At 46.8% G+C, this 18,310-nt stretch overlaps 1 protein-coding gene across 3 annotated transcripts; it reads right to left on the bottom strand.

Moving 5' to 3' along the window:
* Positions 1-2,656: 2,656 nt before the first annotated feature.
* LOC139597211 (heat shock factor protein 3-like) lies at positions 2,657-18,231 on the bottom strand. 3 transcript variants are annotated; one of them, XM_071442262.1, is made up of 13 exons: positions 18,026-18,230; positions 16,805-16,913; positions 15,090-15,217; positions 12,152-12,276; positions 11,228-11,303; positions 10,502-10,563; positions 9,987-10,068; positions 9,570-9,703; positions 8,573-8,818; positions 7,224-7,368; positions 6,638-6,703; positions 5,737-5,803; positions 2,657-5,165 (listed from the first exon to the last, which is right to left on the bottom strand). In XM_071442262.1, the coding sequence occupies exons 1-13, from the start codon at positions 18,161-18,163 to the stop codon at positions 4,834-4,836; spliced, it is 1,710 nt and encodes a 569-aa protein (XP_071298363.1). In that variant the 5' UTR covers positions 18,164-18,230; the 3' UTR covers positions 2,657-4,833. The 3 variants fall into 3 exon arrangements, with proteins under 3 accessions (XP_071298363.1, XP_071298364.1, XP_071298365.1); XM_071442263.1 differs by having other exon boundaries at positions 7,263-7,368; positions 18,026-18,228; XM_071442264.1 differs by having other exon boundaries at positions 5,013-5,165; positions 5,684-5,803; positions 18,026-18,231.
* Positions 18,232-18,310: the final 79 nt, after the last annotated feature.

Here is an 18,310-nt window from a genome sequence, read left to right as displayed (position 1 = left end):
GCAGGTGAACATGGAGATGCCCAGAGAGAAAAAGAGGAACTTGTCCCAGTTGAAAATCTTTGAGACCATGAAATAATGGTTTCTTTACTGTAATGATATATTACTATTCATTAAATGTTATAGTTACTCTCTATAATTCAGTAATTGAGTACTAGCCCTGTCTAAGATAACTGTTTTCTACTGAACTATCCCTTTCAAGGGATTTCACTGCCTTTTGCTGTTTTCTACAGCTCTCAATTTTTCTTCTGCTCCAGTAAAATAATCTCTTCTGCCTCTTTGCATTCAGCTGAACTGAAATGAGCCTTTGCTGTTGTTACACCCAAATTCAACATCCTCAAATACAAGTAATCAGACTAATTTAATACAGCCAACCAAGTCCCAGCCCCTGGTGTGAACACTCCTGTAGTGCTAGTGGGACATGGTTTGGCTCTGCAGTGGCACAGGGGGTCCTCCCTTGTGGCCCTGTATTCCCCCATCAGAATCTGCCATGAGATGCCACAGCAGCCTGCAGCCACTGGGACAGGGAGAAGCAGGAAAAGCTGCCATGGGCTGCAGTGGTCATGTACTTGTTCAAGGAAGGAAAAGACCACGTTAAGGTCAAATCATTGGAAGTTCTTTGCAGGGAACAGCTTGCTGGAGGAGGGTAGAAGCCTCCATTGACTTGAACTAAGCCAAAGACAGTGGTTTGGCTGGGGTAGAATTAATTGTCTTCACAGTGGCTAAGATGGGGTTATGTTTTGCATTTGTGCTGAACACAAGGCTGACAATATAGAGATTTTTTGTTATTGCTGATCAGCGTTTACACAGAGCCAAGGCCTCTTCTGCTTTTTGTATGGCCATGCTGGTGAGGGGACACAGGGGAGATGGGAGGGGACACAGCCAGGACAGGTGACCCCAGCTGACCCTGCCACAGGACATCACAGCATAGAAAGCTGAGGGGAGGAAGGAGGGGGGACACACGGAGTGATGGTGTTTGTCTTCCCAAGTCACCATTACACGTGATGGGGCTCTGCTCTCCTGGAGGTGTCTGAACACCTGCCTGCCCTGGGAAGCTGTGAATGAATCCTTTGTTTTTCCTTGCTTGTGTGCCAGCTTTTGCTTTCACTATTAATCTGTCTTTATCTCAACCCAGGTGTCTTCCAGCTTTTACCTTTCCAGTTCTCTCCACAATCCCACTGGTGGGAGAGTGAGCGAGTGGCTGTGTGGGGCTTGATTGCTGGCTGGGGTAAAAACACAACAGAAGTGTATCACCAGCAGGATCTGGACATATTTCTGTAAATACATTTTTTCATGTATTTACATTTACCCTGTTGGCTGGGGGGAACAGTGGCAAGAAAAGTTTTATCCTTTATAAAATGCAGCACCAGGCTCCTGTAGCTAAGGTGACTGTGGCAGCAACCCTTGCCTTCTGCTTTGGGCATCTAAAACAAGAATCTTGTTTTAGGAGGCAGCAAAACATTCTGAGCATGGATGGATGAGGTGGCATCACACAGCCCATAAGAGACAGAGCAAAATCAGTTTTTCTTGTATTCTGGAAAGCTGTTAGCAAGCACACAGGAGATGTGAGCTGATGGCAAGGCTCCCACGGTCAGTGTGGGCAGGGCTGGGTCAGAACAGTGCAAAAGTAGATCTGAAAGGAGCATGCAAGAGGAACCTGGCACTTTCTCAGTCTGCACCCACCACGCCTGGGAGTGTTCTGTGGATTCTCAGCACGTGAATGATAAGGGAGAGCAATCTTTCCTCCCCAGACACAGAGATAGAGCCAAGGAGCCAGGCAGCAGCCATGAGCACTGATGCTGGAGAAGGAAGGAAGCGGCTGCTGCAGCGAGGCCCCTGTGGTCACGGGTGACAAACTGGGGTGACAAACTGGGGTGACAAACTGGGGACACCTCAGGCTGCAGGGGGGCAGGGCCCCACCCGGGCTGGCACAGGGGGGCTGCTGACCCAGTTCCTGGCCATGGCCCTTGGGCACAGGCTGGGCTGGAGGCGCACTGGGCTGCAGATTCAGCCAGCTTGTCACAGCAGAGGAGTCTGTCCATAGCTCCACATGCCAACTCCACTGCTGTGTCCTTGTCCTTATCCTGAAGAGCAGCATGTTCTGTATAAAGATCCCTTTTCTTGGCAGTGGAAATGATCAACAGTTCCTTACTTCAAGGAAAATCCCACAAAACCTGTAATGCCTGTGGTGCTAGTTACCCTGGGCAGAGTCTGCACAGGGGTGCCAGATCTGGGGTCTGCCTGATGCTACAGATGATCTGGGCTGTTCCATTTCCTTCTGTTCCATTTCCATTCACTATCTGCAATGAATATTTTAATCCATACCTTATGGAGCTGAGGGCCTTTCCTACTGGGGTCTGTGGAGAATATGTGCAGGTGTGCCCTACATCTGGTGTATTTTTCAGCACACACGGTATTTTGAGCTTTCACATCAACCCTTTTAAAAACCCAGTCCCAGATGCTGTTCTCCCACGCTCTGGAAACAGACACCAGGCTTTCCTCATCACCTTTTCCTCATCCTGAACCAGCAACAGCTGCATCATGAGACCATGACCCAGGAGCATGAAAGGTCTTAATTCTGGAGAAATCAGTAAACCGGTTTGAGAAACATTGGCACAAACAGGAACACAAATAAAAGAATGTACAAGAAACACAGTGATCTTTTTGCAATTCTTGAGTTTAATTACTTCAGCATGTGGTTTTTTTTGTCATTCAGTCTTCCCCTTTCCATTGCAATCTTTCTTAGGAAAGTTGCACAAATACTTTTCCGGACCTGTACATAAACCAGACACATAGATTTACAAACTTTTTTTTTCTTTTTGCAATTTTTGTAAGCCTTGGTTTCTTAGCTTCTTAAGAGAGAAAGTGTATTAAAACCCCATGATGCACTCAGACCCAATACCTGACAGTGAGCTGCGCTGAGGGGAGATGACTCTGAGACAGAGGAACAGGACACTAATCCATCACAGAAATTACAGTCCAACCAGTGCAGGGAGTCAGAGGCACAGATCAACCTCCCAAAGAACTCTGTTGTCTGCATGGTGCTGTCACACCAGAAAAGCCTCGTTTTCACTAATTCACTCTTGGCAAAACTCTGGCCTTTGGGAAGGAATTAACAAACCAAACCTGACCTGGGACAGATACAACATGCTCACCTCCCCCTCTCCCTTCAGCTCCTGAAAACTTGAGACTATTCAGCCCTTGACCTCAACAAGTCAGTGAAAGAAAGACTCTGAAGGCTTGAATAAGACAAACTTGACGAAAGGCAATTCAAAAGATGGAAATGAGAAGGGTCACGAGGTAAGAACAGGTACAGAAGCACAGAAATGAAATGACACTGAAGGTGTTACACACTCAGGAGCAGGACCTTCCTTTGCAACTCAGATTTGACAGTGAAGCACAAATCCAATGAAGTTGGGCCAGCACAGGTAACATGCATTATCTAGCAGGCTTCAGAATATCTACCTTGGATTCTTGAATATAGAAGAGCTCAGCACTTATTAGATCAGGAACATTAGAGAGAACAAAGCCTGCAAGTAGTCTGAATTCCTAAAACTGGAAAAAATTTAAAGTAATTGTGCTGGCAGGTGATATTATCCAAGGGGGTTTCTACCTGCATCCAGGCCTCTTGCAGCCCCAGCAGTTTGCTGTCACTTCAGCACAGAGCAGGTTTGTGTGGGCTGGTGGAGCTGTGACATGCTTGGTACCAGCACACACCCTGCTGCTCCACTGACACTGGGGCTGGGCTCCACAGTGCAGCTGCTCAGAGAACTTGGGAAACAGTGCCAAAAGAAACTTGGGGGAATGACTTTTTGGTGAAGTGGACACTAGTTTATGTAAATCATTGTCAAAAGACTCAGATGCATCTGGTTGATTTGGCTTTAAGATTCCACGGGCAGAAACTGCAGCGTGAAACCTGAGTCCATACAGGGGCAGGGAACAAAAGCTGCTACCAGCAGAGACACCTTAATGTGAGTCAGTGCAAGGCACCCCAGGGCTCCCCTTCTCATTTCAGGGACAGCTGCTGGCCTTTGCTAAACGTGAATCAGTCCTAGTGACTATCTCCAAGGACACACAACCTGTGAACTGGGGGCAGGTTACCCCGGAACTGCCATGCAATGTGCATGAGAAATCAGCACTACACAGGAGGGCAAGCACTTCCTACCACAACTCCTACAATCCAGGGCAATGGATGTGTGCTAGCATGTTAAAAAATAATACTCCACAGTTAAATGTCATTTTCCATAGGAAAAATGTTCCCTAAACCTAGGAGCAAATCTAGGAGTACGAAAGTAATCTAAGCAGATGCAAACAATCGTAGCCAGTAACTATCAAAAAAAAGAAATCTCAAATTAAAAACAAAATTTAAAAACAACTTAATTTCAAACAGTAGGCAAGCCACCTATTGAAGCAGGCTCTCCAAAAAGAGTAAAACCCAGGTTTAAAATATTACACACCACATTACTATCCAGCTAATAAAAACAAACACCACCCCCCAACAAAAAAACCCAGCCAAACTTTACAAACAGGATACAAACAGATTTCCTCTTGCAATAAGAATATTGGATAAAAAGTTATGGAATACACTGTGGTATGTTTACAGGGTTGTTGTTCTTCCCCTCTGTCTGGTGCCTTCACTCCACCAGCTCTTGTTGTTGCTGAGCTTGTGTTCAGTTCTCCCAGATGTGCTCCCTGCTTGCAGCAAGAGAACTTCCATTTGTCTGTGCAGAGCAGGGTCCCCAGGAAGCAGGTGAGGACCCAGCTCACACTTGTTGCTGCTCCACTCCTTTGGTGGTTATTCCATAGCATTAAGCTGGTTACAGATGTTCTATGAGTTCAGGAAATTTCTATCTCAGAGGCCTCATCTATGAAGTTAGCAACAGGACTGAGAAGCAGGAGTGGAAATAGTTTATACTCTCCATTCCCATCCTCTGGGAGGAGAGGTGGATCACCCACTCCCAGAGTGTCCAGAGGCTCGGCCTGGCTTGCTGGAGCTGCAAGTGGCACCACAGTTCCACTGGCTGATGGAGGCTGGAGAGCAGGTTTCTCCTCCAGGGGAGGCAGCAGAAAGTCTTTCGGATCCTCTGCCTTCCCTGCAGCTTCACCTGAAGGCAGCTCTTCAAATAAGGAAAGCAGAGGGTTGGCCCTGTACTGGATCAGCTGCATATCTGAGGAAAAACAAACAGTTCAAAGTGTTTCACCAACTGAAGGCTCTTACTCAAGGCAAGGAAACCTGGAGAGGTTGCTTCAGATTTGTTGCACTACAGGAAAGCCCAAGCTGGGCTGGAACAAACCCCACACCCCAGGGCTGTCAGAGTGAAGCCAATGCCCCTGTGCCTGGAAACATCAGTGCCTGAAGGCCACTCCAAGCCCATGACTCTCCCAGCATGCAATGGCAGCCCTGCAGTGGAAACCTGAGCAGCTCTGCCTCTGGGGGATCACAGCCTGTGCAGGAGATACTGCCATAAGGGCATCTGCAGATCTGCTCCCCACTGTGGCACTCGTGTGAAAAGGGACACAGGTGGGATCCATGTTTTCTGTGTGAAAAACCTCAGGGCACTGGATGGGCCTTTAAAGACTGAGGCACAGCTTCAAGATCAGTGAAACATCAGAGTCTTCACAAGAAGCTTAAGCCCAAACCAAAGAGGGAGCTATTATAGGCTACAACAATTCAATTTCAACATACAGTTTTCAAATAGACTGGAGCTGCCACAGAGCTCAGTGTTCCATCCTGCCCACCTTTGCTTCCTGCTGTTTCCCTCTCACTTGCTCCCAGACCTTCAGTGCTCTCTGCCAAGTTTGCCATCTGAAACAAAGCAGACAAAGAGTTGTGACAGAATGTTTAACAACAAAATGGAAATCTTTACTCACTGGTTAACAGAATTAGATGTGAAAGGAGGAGGAAAGAGAGATGGAGAAACTGAGCAGTGAGCCTGTCATTGCACACAAAAGCCTGCACACAGCAGCTCTCAGGAGGCACAGTAAAATACAGACAAACTTAATTTACTAAACAAAACAAGCTTTTGACTAGCAAATATTTGTTCTACCTTCCAAACCAGAAGTTTTATAATGGGTCTTGTTGGGATAACAGTTAAACATGATTTCATCATGTAATTGAATTCTGCAGGCACTGCTTAAACACAGCTGCATTTTATATCAGTTGTAGTCAAAGCTCTTCTGACTAGTTTAAATATTATTTCAGGACTACAACAAAAATAACACTTGCGAGGATTTTTTTTAAATAGTATGAATCAATTTTAGGAACTGGACCTAGAGAAGTAAGTTTGTGCTGAACTTCTGTGTATCTTCTGAGGAAATCCCACAGAGCTATGTTCAGAACAGCTACAGTATATTGCATTACAGTTTTCATTTAGTACTTTTCCTTTAGTCTTCCTTTAGACAGGCATTCCAAGTGTATGACTGCACTAGGAATGTAGGACTGGAAATTATCTTGAGATCCCTCCTAAATTCCAACAAACCAACACTGATAATTGAAACGCTGGAGTCAGCTGGATGAGATGAACCAGCAGTGTCACCCTGTGCCATCAACCCTGTTCCCACCCTTGAGCTGCATCAAGCAAGATTCAATTCCCAGCATCACATTTGTCCTCCCCACCACAGAAGTCAATCTTACTCTTACATTTTCAATACCAGGGGGAGTTTCCATCAAGTTCATATCCAGGGCTGGCAGCTCCGGATTAAATGTCTGAAAATAAAATCAGATCATATGTCAACCAATGAAGTTCTTGAAATAAAACTGAAGAGAGCTCCTGAAAGCACTGCAGGCAGGACCCAGTGAGCTGCTCCTTCCACTGAGGCACAGGGACAGTGGCACCTCCATGGGCCTTCAGCTGAGAGCTTCAAGCTATGGCAGTAAACTGAGGTCACAGGAAGAGAAAAGGCCACCCTATTTCCCAGTGATTCCAGGAGGACAGCTAAGTTTCACTCCATATCATCCAGATGGATCAAATACAAAGATGTATGTCAGGATGTGATGGTATGTGATTAGGCTTGAGAAGGGAAAATGAGGCAATTTTTTTCCTTTTTTTCCCCTCCCTTCAGTTCTGTAAAACAGGAATCCTGTATGACCTGGAAAGACTCCCAGTATTACCTTGTACACTGTGAATACCTACAAATAATTCTATTTGTAACTATTTGCTTTTCAAGATGTTCCTGACTCTTACCCATTTCAACATGAACTAAACTAGCAGCATTTCATAGCACACCTGAGCAGTATTTCTCAGGAACAGAGAGAAGGCACTCACGTCGCTGAACGCTTCGGCACCGAAGTTGTACTGCTTCCCTGACAGCATTGCTTGGAGCTCTTCAAGGCTGGCATCGATGCAGTTCAGAAAATCCTGAATTTCCTCTCTAAAAAGACAGAATTACATAGCACTGTAAGGCACAGCTGGCAGGCAGGGCCTTCTCTGGCTCCACAGGGAAGGTTGCCTACAATCCAGAATAGCCAAATGGATGAAATCACATTCCCATATCACCTGTCACTCCAGCTCTTTGAGCTACAGGTACAAGGGAAGGCTTCCTGAACAGCAAGCACAGCTACAGCTACCAGGTCAAAAAGCAGTTCCTCCTTCCATACCTACTTCCTCCCTCATTTGAGTGTCTGGTGAATGTTCTCAGGTCCCAGCCTGTACCCTGGTATCTGTGTTTAAATAAAGGTCTGATGGCTTTGCCCTGGGACAATAAATGAAAAGCAAAGGGCTGGAAATAATCTGGGCCTGAAGGAATTCCACCCACTTTGAAACATCGGCTTGTTGCCAAACTGGACATGTTTCCAGGGACAGTGGGAAGGACATGAGGGACAGTGAAGAACCTGAGAAGGCAGCTGCAGGCACAGTGCCCACACTGCATGTCTTGCTGTGCCATGAAGTGCTCCTGTACTGAATTTCCTGCATGAGGAATGGGCTGTTCCAAGGCACTGCTCCACATCCTGCAGTGCCCAGGAGGGAAGGTAGAGCAGGGCCTTCAGACATGAGTGCTGGGACATCACCCCAGACCCTCCAACCTCTGCTGACCACAGCAGAAGAGCTGCAGGAGCAAGGGTAAAAGCTCTGTCCTTGATACAGCTCTCCTGCAGCCACAGTGGGGCAGGAACCCACAGCCTGCACCCCTGATCTGTGTGATCTGACAGGGCACATGGGAAACAGCTTTGTACAAATGAGGGGCAGAGAAGGAAAGGTACAGTGAGATGACCACCAGGACAATCCACCACCAGGAACTAAGTGCCCACAATGCCAGCCTGAGATCAGTGCCCTGCACCTGCTGCTTGGCAGCACCTGGCAGTGACAGCAGTGGGCTGACAGGACACGCTGATGCACACACCAGCAGTCAGGCACATGTCACCATGAAGGTGACAAAGACACTTTTCCTTTCTCAATGTGTGGCGCCAACACTTGGCTTTTTCAAACCCTGGTAACAAAGGTGTAGAGAATTCACTTTGTCAGTGACAATTCAAAAGCTAATTCCCTATGTTGTGCCAAACAACACACCCTTCAGAACTCTGACAGCATCCCACAAGGTGACAACAGCATAACACTTTTCAGAAACAAGTTCATACCTGTCCAGCAAAGGATCATTTTGGTTTCCAGAGCTGCTCTCATTCAAGATGGAGTCAATTACTGACACAGGGTCCTCTGGAGCATTTGGCTGTGCAGTGTGGAGCTCCACAGCAGCCGTGCCTATTTCACTGGGTTTGCTGACATCGTTTACAGGAACTGATGGGACAGGTTCTGCACAACTTAACTCACTTGGCTGTGATAGTTGACAAAGAGGTAAGCCAGGATCTAGAGCTGCCTGTGGCTCTCTAAAATGTGACCCAAACAGAAACAACACACAGAAGTTATCAACCACATTATTATTAATTTCAGGCTTAGTATCTCAAATCTAAATAAGATTAGGCCAGTCAAGGATTCAAGTAACAAACTGAAAAAGCAGCAAAGTGGCAGATGAAGAATCTATCAGAGCAAAACATCTCTTTTTCCCAGGCAAAAAGCAGCAATATAGTATATAGGAATTAGGTAGGAGGGAAACTCCTAACAGACAGACTCTAGAAAGAAAAAGATTCCAAATCAGATTCCATATTTTACTCTGGGCATTAACAACTAAATAGTTTTCAGTAAAATCTCTTGCCACGCAGAGAATGCCTTCCCTAGGATATGAGAACAATATTGAAACTGGAGTTAAAACTATACATCTTGATTTGTAAGCAATCTATATACATTTTGGATTATTAGAAACCTATATATGCATTCAGGTCCCTGTTCAGTTGAAAAGTCAAGTATGTGTTCATTTGTTGAACAGACAGAAAAGCCTCAGCAAATTAAGCCTGCAATGCCCATCAGCCTCACAGGCCTGCAGGGACTCCTGAAGAGACATGAGCTCTGACAATGACCAATGCTACGTGCTGCAGAAGGAAAGCCTACAACAGGCCTGTCATGCACAAATGGACATTCAGAGAGACATTCTGTTTCCCAGAATCCAGATAGATCATCAACATTGACAGAACTACCCAGTTATCAACCCAGGCATAAATACTTCATATATTTTGGACATACCTGGCTCTGCCACTTGTGTGTGCCACAGCAAGGAGGCCATTGGTGGCATTTTCCAGGGTGTCAGTGATATCTCGGATTATCAGACCTGTACCATTTCCATCCTCTTCAGCTGCACTATGTTCAGAAAAAGCCATCTGCAGATACAGCACAAAATGAGTAAACCACAGGCTCTGACCTTTTCTTTTCTCATACTGAAGCCCCATTCTCCTTGCAGCTTCTCTTTCCAGTTCACAATTTATCTGTGACCAGTTGCACTGATTTGCATGATTTTACAGCCAGAGTGTTGCTCTAAAGCTGCCCATTACAAAAGGGAGAGCATTTGATTACCAAGGTAGGGTATTTGTAGCTATGAGGAAGACTGATATCACTGTATATCATCCTGTCCAACCCACTGCCTGTGTCCCTGGGGAGACTTACAGCTTGGCCACTCTCCACAGGGATGCGGACATACTGACGACTGTACTTGGAGGGTGAAGCACCCGCAGCATCCGTGAGAGACCTGGGACAGAGCAGAGCTTTAGTTCATCCTGCCTGCCACAGGGAAGAGCTGCAGCAGTGCCAAGGACAGGCAGTAATGGTTGTTACTCCTGCCTCCCAAACAGCCTGGCTTTTGGGAATGTGTGATGGGCAGGGTACTGCAGGCAGCCTGTCCTACACACACACTGTGGTGTGGAAGAAGTCAGTCGTGGGCACACATTTTGAGATTTACAATTTCTGATAATTATGCCCTTTGGAATTGAAAATGTATAGAATATTCCCTTCCCACCTATTTTAGTGATAAGGAGGAAATACTTATATTGTGCTTGACTGAACTTCCATCAGCTTTCTCAAGTTTGAATATACAAGTGATAAAAATACCTGTAACAGAATAGAAACTGATTTATCCCTACAATTCACATCTGACACTGGTCTGGGACCTATCAAGTAATTACCTTTTTCTTTTGACCCCAACAATATAATTTCCTCGCATCAAACTTAGTATAAATTGAAGAATCTAAAAGGAAAGACAAAAGAAAACCAAAACCAAATGGTCAATTAGCAATCCTAATAATTAATTCTTAATTCAGATTTTACTATAAAATGATATAGTTACATGACAGAAATTAACAGGTATTTTAAAAAAACATTTACAATTGTATTTTAAAGAATAAAGCAAGAGTTAAAAACTGCATAGAAAAATTAGCTCACTTTGCACAGTTGGCTTTTTTTTTGAAATGCAATATAGCAGCACAAGTCACTAGAGGATTCCAGACCAGAAACAGCTGAGGAATAAACCAGAGAAAATTTTTTCCAGCGTGCAAACTCCTACAGTTTCTGCGTTCCAAGTTCACTTCTCAAGTGGTCTAAGTGTATCCTGGTCCAAGATCTTTCACAGACTCCGTTCCATGTGCCTGCAATCTCTCAAGTTCTGGGCTCCTGTTACCATGCACTGTCTCCACACACTGACATCCTACTATGACTTTTCCTTAGTGCTTTGCTCGTGGTTCTTTACTGTGCTACTTCTGGGACACTCAGGAACTGTGACCATTTTCTTTATGCTGTATTAATACAGCCTGTTCAGCTCTGTGTCATTTGTCATTCTACATAAGCAAAGAATGCCATGAAGTATCACAGAGGCAGGAATAAGGATGGTAGCACTGAAGATGCTGCAATGGTACCTTAGACAGCAGCTTCTGTTGTTGACTGTGCTTCTGCCTTAGAACTGCCACTTCTTTCCACAGGGCCTTATTTTCTCTGCAATGCAGAATAAATCAGAAGACAGAGGATGAACAGAGTTTACTTTATATGCTCTAGTTTTACAGCTTTCAAACTTTTAGAGTACCTTGCAGAACCAATGGCAACATTCCCTCTGTGGATAACTAACCCTCAGTTAATTCGATTCACTAACAAACTCTGGGTTAACTTAACTCCATTTTCCATCAGCAGCATGAAACTCTCACTTAAGAAGGACACCCTCATCCTCTGCTGCTCCACCAATAATCTTGATCTGAGGTATTCCTTCAAAGCCTCAAAGCTGCTGAATAAGGACTTAGTGTTACACTCAGCCTGTTTCCAAACACTGATAGCCTTAGGACAGATCTAAAGGTGGTGTTCAAAGGGCTTGGCTATTTTTTTTTTTAAGGAACAGAGAGAGAGAAAGGTATGTCCTGGACTCTGGTTGATATATGCTGGCATACCAATGACCTGAATGAATTACCAGTACCTATACGAAGGGGATCTGAGAGAACAGAGATAGGATGTGCAAAGTCCACTTCCAGTTAGAAAGAAAACAAAACACCAATTGTCCCTCACTGCATCAAACCCTGTTTGTATTCAAAAAATGAAAACTGAAAACTACTACAGGTGCTGGCAACCAGAGTGAAATCTCAAGGCAGCCAACAAACACCCAGTCTAAATCTCCAGTCTGTAACTGAAGTACAAAACCAAACAAGATTCAGAATGTTGTGTGGGGTGGAATGGGCACTCTTAGGAAAAAATACAGCTTCACCTGTTTCCAGTTCAAATGAAACCCATATTTAGCCAATCTCCATCAGATATAAGCAACATTCAATGCATAAGCGCCCCGAAACAGCCGAGTCTACCTCTTCATGTTAGCCAGCCTGACATCCATGTTGTTCTGCTGCTCTCTCATCTCCTGCACCTCAGACAGGACTTTGTGCAAATCCTCTGTGCAGACCTTGAGATCCTCAGTTCTCACTGCAGACACCTGGAATAGGTACACACACTTTACTACAAACAGTGCATGCTCCTTGGTGCAGGGAGAGTGCAGCCAGTCTGCAGGGCAGGACCAAGCCCCATACAAGACCAGCTAAGACTGCAATTCTTACATGGCACAAAACACCACAACTGCTACAGGTGCCAATCCTTAGGACAGGCTGCACTGTATGAACAAAACAAGATGACAATGAAAACGTGAGATTAGCACTTTGTACCTGGAGACAGCAGATTCGTGGCTGTAATTCACAATAAAAACCACTGACTGCAAAGGGCATTCCCTGGGGGTTCCCTGCCAGGCCTGGTGACAGTTTGCCCTCTAGTGTCACAGAGTGAACACCAGCCAAAAAAACCCCACACCTGATAGTGGAAGAACAAGATGATCATATTCCTTCTAGGTGTGGGTAAATGTGCCAGCAAAGGAGTAACCAATTTCCAGTAAGTGACCAGGAGATGAAGGTGTCTAGTTAGATGCATCCTACTCAATCCGAAAATTTATCCCACACCAGTTGAATTGCAGAGTCCCCTATTGGTGTTTCCTCTGCTACCTCTCTGCTCAGTGACACTCCAAAGTTATGGAGACTTGTCTGCAAAAGGAAGAGTCCAAACAGCTCTTCTGCTCACAGCACAATCTGTGAATGCTGCTGCTGCTTCAAACGATGGTGGAAAAGCCATCAAAGAGCAAAAAGTTCACCATCTCCTTCCTGCACTTCTGTATTAAACATTTTCCAGTTCCTTCAGCAATTCTCTCTGCAGCAGAAGCATTGCTGGCCGCAACACAATTTGGGACTTTTTTGTGGACATAATTTTGAACATCATTTTGCCAAATACTGACTATAATTGAGCCACATGGAGTCATACCAGATGTCCCTCCCAACCTACAGCCTGCTGGGAGTTTTCTTGTTACTCTGCTAAATTCCAAGGAGGATGTGAAAGCCTCTCATGTGGATTCCATGGGGGAGATAAAAGCACCAATGTGGTATTGGCCTGCTGAGGTGTGAGGTAACTTCTGTGCAGGTTGGCTCACACATCTTGTCTTCCAAAGGGGAGTGGAATGGTCAGAAATGAACCAATGGTGTTATAAACCAACATCCCATCCCTTTGTGCTGGAACAGAACACAGCTGTTGTGCAATCACTTCTCAGACATGACTAACTACTTTCTTGACACAATGCCATGATGCAAAGGATGCACTGAAGGGTCTGACAGTTCTCCTCCTGTCTGCAGCAGAGGCTCTGCTGTTTGCTGCAGTTAATAAATTATGCTAATGTACACAGGGTGCATCCCAAATAGAATTCAAGGCTGTCTGATTTCTCTTCACATCACCTCTCTGTGGGAAGACAACCAAAAGTTGTAGGAAGTGGGTGGAAATTCCAAATGCAGCCAGCTAGCCTCCAAAAAAACAAGAGCCAATATAAATTCTGCCCAAGTACAAGGAACTGCTCTTCAGAATCCCCAACTGGCTAATCAGGGTGTCCAGTCCTTGGGTGCTGAGGCACTGTCACAGGCTGTCCAGGAAAACTTGGCTGTCCCATTCCCATCCCTGGCTGGATGGGGCTTGGAGCACCCTGGTGTGAGGTGTCCCTGCCCATGGCACTGGGTAGAATGAGATGAGCTCCAAGGTGCCAACTCAAGCCAGTCTGGTATTCTGTGAAGACTGATAGGGTGTCTGAACACCAGCAGAGCTAAAAGTGAAAGGGAGGAAGTAAAGCAAGTCCTGCATTCAAACCAGCATTCCAGACAGAGGCTTGAAATACAGTTTAGAGCCAATACTGGAATATGGCCCCATTCCAGGCAGTAGAAGAGCGAGGAAATTAATGACGTCTTTACAAAAAAAATCACTAACATTTCCTGTGCAACAAAGAATCTCTCTCACCAACCTATTCAACACTTCACACGAATATCCTTGGCACTGAGCAGAGCTTTTGTCTTTCCATCTAGAACACTCCACCCAGTGCACCACCCCTGGGACACATGGTGCCACACCTGACGTCAGGGTGCACCTGCCCTGCCAGGCGTGCAGGCTGGGACATGCTGGGCACAGCAGCAGGGGGGGATAGGCCCCAGGCAGTGCCACTCCATCGATCCTGGCTCCCAGCAGGGGCAGCTCAGTGAGGAATCAATCCAAACATCATTGTGCCTCTCCAGCCTATGCTGGGCTTTTATCGCCCCGGGCAATGCAGCCACACCTGACAAGAGCCTAAAGAAAAGATCCTGCTGTTCAAATGTCAACGTGATGTATCATGATACTCTCTTCCTCAGGATATTATGGGCTGTAATGTGCCAATAGAGGATAAGTATCTGTGCAGAAACAGGTCACACAAGGCCTGAACGGACAAAAGAAAAGCAGAAAGTGCTCATAAGGATGTAGCTTAGTGGCAACACAGTTTTGGAGGAGCAATATCCTTTAAGCAAACTCATCCAAATGAACTGGTTACTGATGTCTTTGCTAATTTTTAATGAGCTACAAATGGGAATTTTTTTTTTTTTTGCTTTTTTTACTTTGTGCCTTTCTCAGAGCTGGAGATGCTGACAGACCTGCAGACCATGCTAAGCTGCAATCAGAGATATGAACTGTGTGGAGAAGGGCTGTGGTTTGATGCTCCTACCTCAGTTCAGAACCAAGAGCAGAGCAGGTTTTGTCTAAGCACTGCCACAAGGAGGCCCAGCCAAGCACTGGCCTGGCATGGTGAGGGAGCTGCCTTGGTTCCCATGGTATTTGCTGGCTGTGTTTGGAACACCCATATGAACACCTGATAAGCCACTTTTTGTAACTAAGTGAAGTAAATATGTGCTTAGACTGTACCTTGCGCTTGATGTTCTCCAGTAAGTGTGCCTTCCCTTGCTTGAAGAAAGGGTGCTGGAACTCAATGACTGAGCTTTTCTCTGCTGTAATGATACCATTCTCCAGAGCAATCACCTTCCTGAAACCATCTGTGGAGAGGAAATCAACAAATCAAATCATTTCTTCCAGTTGAAAGCTGACTTGGAATACATACAGTTTAAGAAAAGTCCAGTGCTACCAAAACACCCACTGCACTACAGTTCCTGGGGGCAGAAACCATGAAAAATAGCCAAGGTGGCCTTTCCTGGTGCTCAATGATTTCATTGCTCTGATTTTCACAGCTGGAGAATATGTCCACTGTCTGCCCCTGGCAGGCTGCACATGCAGCTGCACAGCAGAGGCCAGCCATGACCAAACCATCACAGCCACGTAAAAGCCTTCATAACAGTTAGTTAGAAATTAGATTTATTATGACATCTTGAACAGAATCATGTCCCAGTGGATGCAGAGGAGTGGTACACTTTCCCTTTTATCCCTGACAACCATGGTCTACAGAATAAAGCAAGGCAGAGAAGTTAATTCCTTGCCTGCCTATGCAAACACCTGCAGCAGAGCACCTTCTTCATACTAGACTGCCTGCACAAAGTAAGGTATTGCCAGTTCTATTTCCATCACTGCTCAAACACCACAGGGTAGAGATGCATGATTCAGCTGACAGGCCAGTCCACGTCTCTCCTCAGTCAAGATTTTAACACAATTAATGCACTCCAACCATTATTAGAAAGCCAGGATAGATCCAGCAGGAAAAGGAGGCTGCCACTACATTGTATAGCTACATTGGAATATTTGCTTTTTTTTTAATTTATCCTGGCTACAAGGGAAGAGGTGATTGTTTCTTTGGATTATCCTCTGTCACTCAGTGATGGATCTTACAAACACAAGCACAGGACACGAACAGAAGCATCTACCCTCTATCCAGAGACTAAACAGATGTGCTACAGGTTACAAAACCTACACAGGCATCAGCTAGAGAGATCAGGCAAACCTACTGGGCAAGGACAGAGAGCTCCTCCCTCTCAGTCTGAAATTCTAAGGCAGCACCTCCCGTGCTGTTTCTCCTCCCTCCACTGGTTCCTGAAGCTTCTGCAGTTATTCCTGTTGGTTGCTGCAGCCCTGCATGCTGCACTGGGCCCTTGAGCCACCCTCACTGCACCCCTCTGCCTGGCCACACTGCACACGTGCTGTGCAATGCTGCCACACGATGCTCCCAAGTTGAGCAGAGAAAACATAATGAGAAATGTAGTGCAGGACTGCTCTGGTTCCCACACAGCAAAGCAGGCAACAGCAGTGGCAGCCCCAATATCCAGTCAATTTTTTTTCACATTTAGGTGTAAGGGTGCACACACAGCCTCCCCTCCCATGGGTACACACCTGTTTACCTGTTTGCTGCAAGAGCCATGCTGGAGCTCAGGGAACCTCACGCTACCTTTAGGCACCAGCACATGTTCTTACTTCAGCTGTTACTCAAAAGGACTTGGAATTAAAACACAAAAACCCAACACTAAACCACGCTCCACCATCAATCTTTTCTTCTGCAAAGCAAAGTTAAGGCCAGGGCTCAAGTTTTTAGGGATGAAAAAGTTGCCAAGTCCGTTTGCTTGTTTAAAGAAATGCAAACCAAAGCCCATTAGCCATGAACTGGGCAGACAGAGTGCAGAGGAAGCGCTGATGCTTACACATGTTGAGCTGCCGTATGAAGCTGGAGATATTGTTGTGTTTGAAGTACTTGGGGAGCAGCTCCTTGGCAAACCTCTGCTCATCCAGAATGCAGAAATTCTCGCCATTCTAGGAAACAAGCAGAAGTAACAGTTAGTGAATAAGCACAGCTTTTCTAAGGTGCTGCTCTTTAGTGAAGATCATAAATCAGCAAAGACTGTTTTGACAGCAGAGAAAAGCAAAAGACTTCACCAAATGAACTGTCTGTGGGAACACTTGGGACTGGACTAAAAAGTTTGAGTTCAAAGACACAATTACATAGAACACTTACATTGAACAGGGAATTTTCTTAAAGCCCTGACACACTCATCTTAATCTGAAGCAAAACTTTTCTAAAAGCCCGCTCCCTTTGTCCCCAATAAACATAAGCATTGCACAAGCCCAATGGAATTCACGCCACTAAAGAGATTGCATCTCCTTTCATCAGCCTGCCCAGCTCCTGACAAGATTCTTCCATTGTACATGCTATGTCATCACTAAAAATAACCACGTAACGTTGCTCAGTTACCGAAAGTTCAGACAACACAACCCAGTGGTGACCAGGGGTAAGTGTGACACCAGCAGTGCCAGATTTTTAATATGCTCAAGACCAAACTTCCTGGAAACAGGAAGAGCTTTTTGCATCACTTTTGTATTGTTCATGAAGAGGACAAAAATACTGCGTTTCTTTTCATCTTTGTCTTTGTAAAGGGCAAACGGCTGGAAAAAAAGTGGAGAAAAACCCTAAGGATTTAAAAATGACAGGGAACAAAACTAAACACAGTGCGCGTCGGGGTGCCTGGTCAGTGTGTCCGTGCCCTGTGCCCGCGGGGCACGTCCGTCCCCGCTCCGGAAGGAAAGCGGACAGTTAATGGCTCCTGACAGCGTCCTTGCCGCGCCCGGAGCCGCTGAGCGGGGATTCGGGGCTGTCCCCGGGGATGTCCCGCTGCGCCAGCCCCGCCGCCACCGCGGGCCGCACGCGGGGGGGCCCGGCCAACGGGGGAGGGCCCGGGCACGGCCCCGCGCACGCCGGTCCGCCCGCACCCCCGCGAGGAGGGCGGGGAGGCGGGCTGGGCACGCTCCGGGCAGCCGGGGACCCTCCGCCACTGCCCGCCGGGCTCCGCAGCCCCGGCCCGGCGCCCCCACCACCCTCGAGTCCTTCGCGCGGGCCTCCCCGGGCCGGGCCCGAGCGGCCGCCTCACCCTGCTCCAGCAGATGACGTCGTCGCTGTCCGGATCCTCCAGCAAGGCCCAGAGCTTGGCCAGGAAGCCGGGCACGGCGCCGGGGCCGGGCGCGCCGGGGGCGGCGGGGCCGCGGGGCAGCGCGGGCGCCTCCCGCATCCTCGGACCGCGACGGGCCGCGCCAGCGGGGACGGGCCGCGCGCCGCCGCGCGACGCACCGAGGGGCGGGACCGGCGCGCGGAGCGGCCGCTGATTGGCGGGAGCCACCAGACCCCACCCCTCGCCCCGGCGGCCGCGAGCGTGACT

The sequence above is a fragment of the Agelaius tricolor genome, unplaced genomic scaffold (genome assembly GCF_023055355.1).
Source record: "Agelaius tricolor isolate 1412-34295 unplaced genomic scaffold, bAgeTri1.0.p SCAF_17, whole genome shotgun sequence".
Lineage (NCBI taxonomy): Eukaryota > Metazoa > Chordata > Aves > Passeriformes > Icteridae > Agelaius > Agelaius tricolor.
This window is presented reverse-complemented; position numbering and strand designations above follow the sequence as displayed.

Coding starts and splice junctions, on each gene's coding strand:
- LOC139597211 (XM_071442262.1), bottom strand. CDS start 18,163: ATGCGGGAGGCGCCCGCGCTGCCCCGCGGCCCCGCCGCCCCCGGCGCG. Junction 16,914..18,025: donor ACGTCATCTGCTGGAGCAGG/GTGAGGCGGCCG, acceptor CTTGTTTCCTAG/AATGGCGAGAATTTCTGCAT. Junction 10,069..10,501: donor GTTGGGGTCAAAAGAAAAAG/GTAATTACTTGA, acceptor GCTCTGTCCCAG/GTCTCTCACGGATGCTGCGG.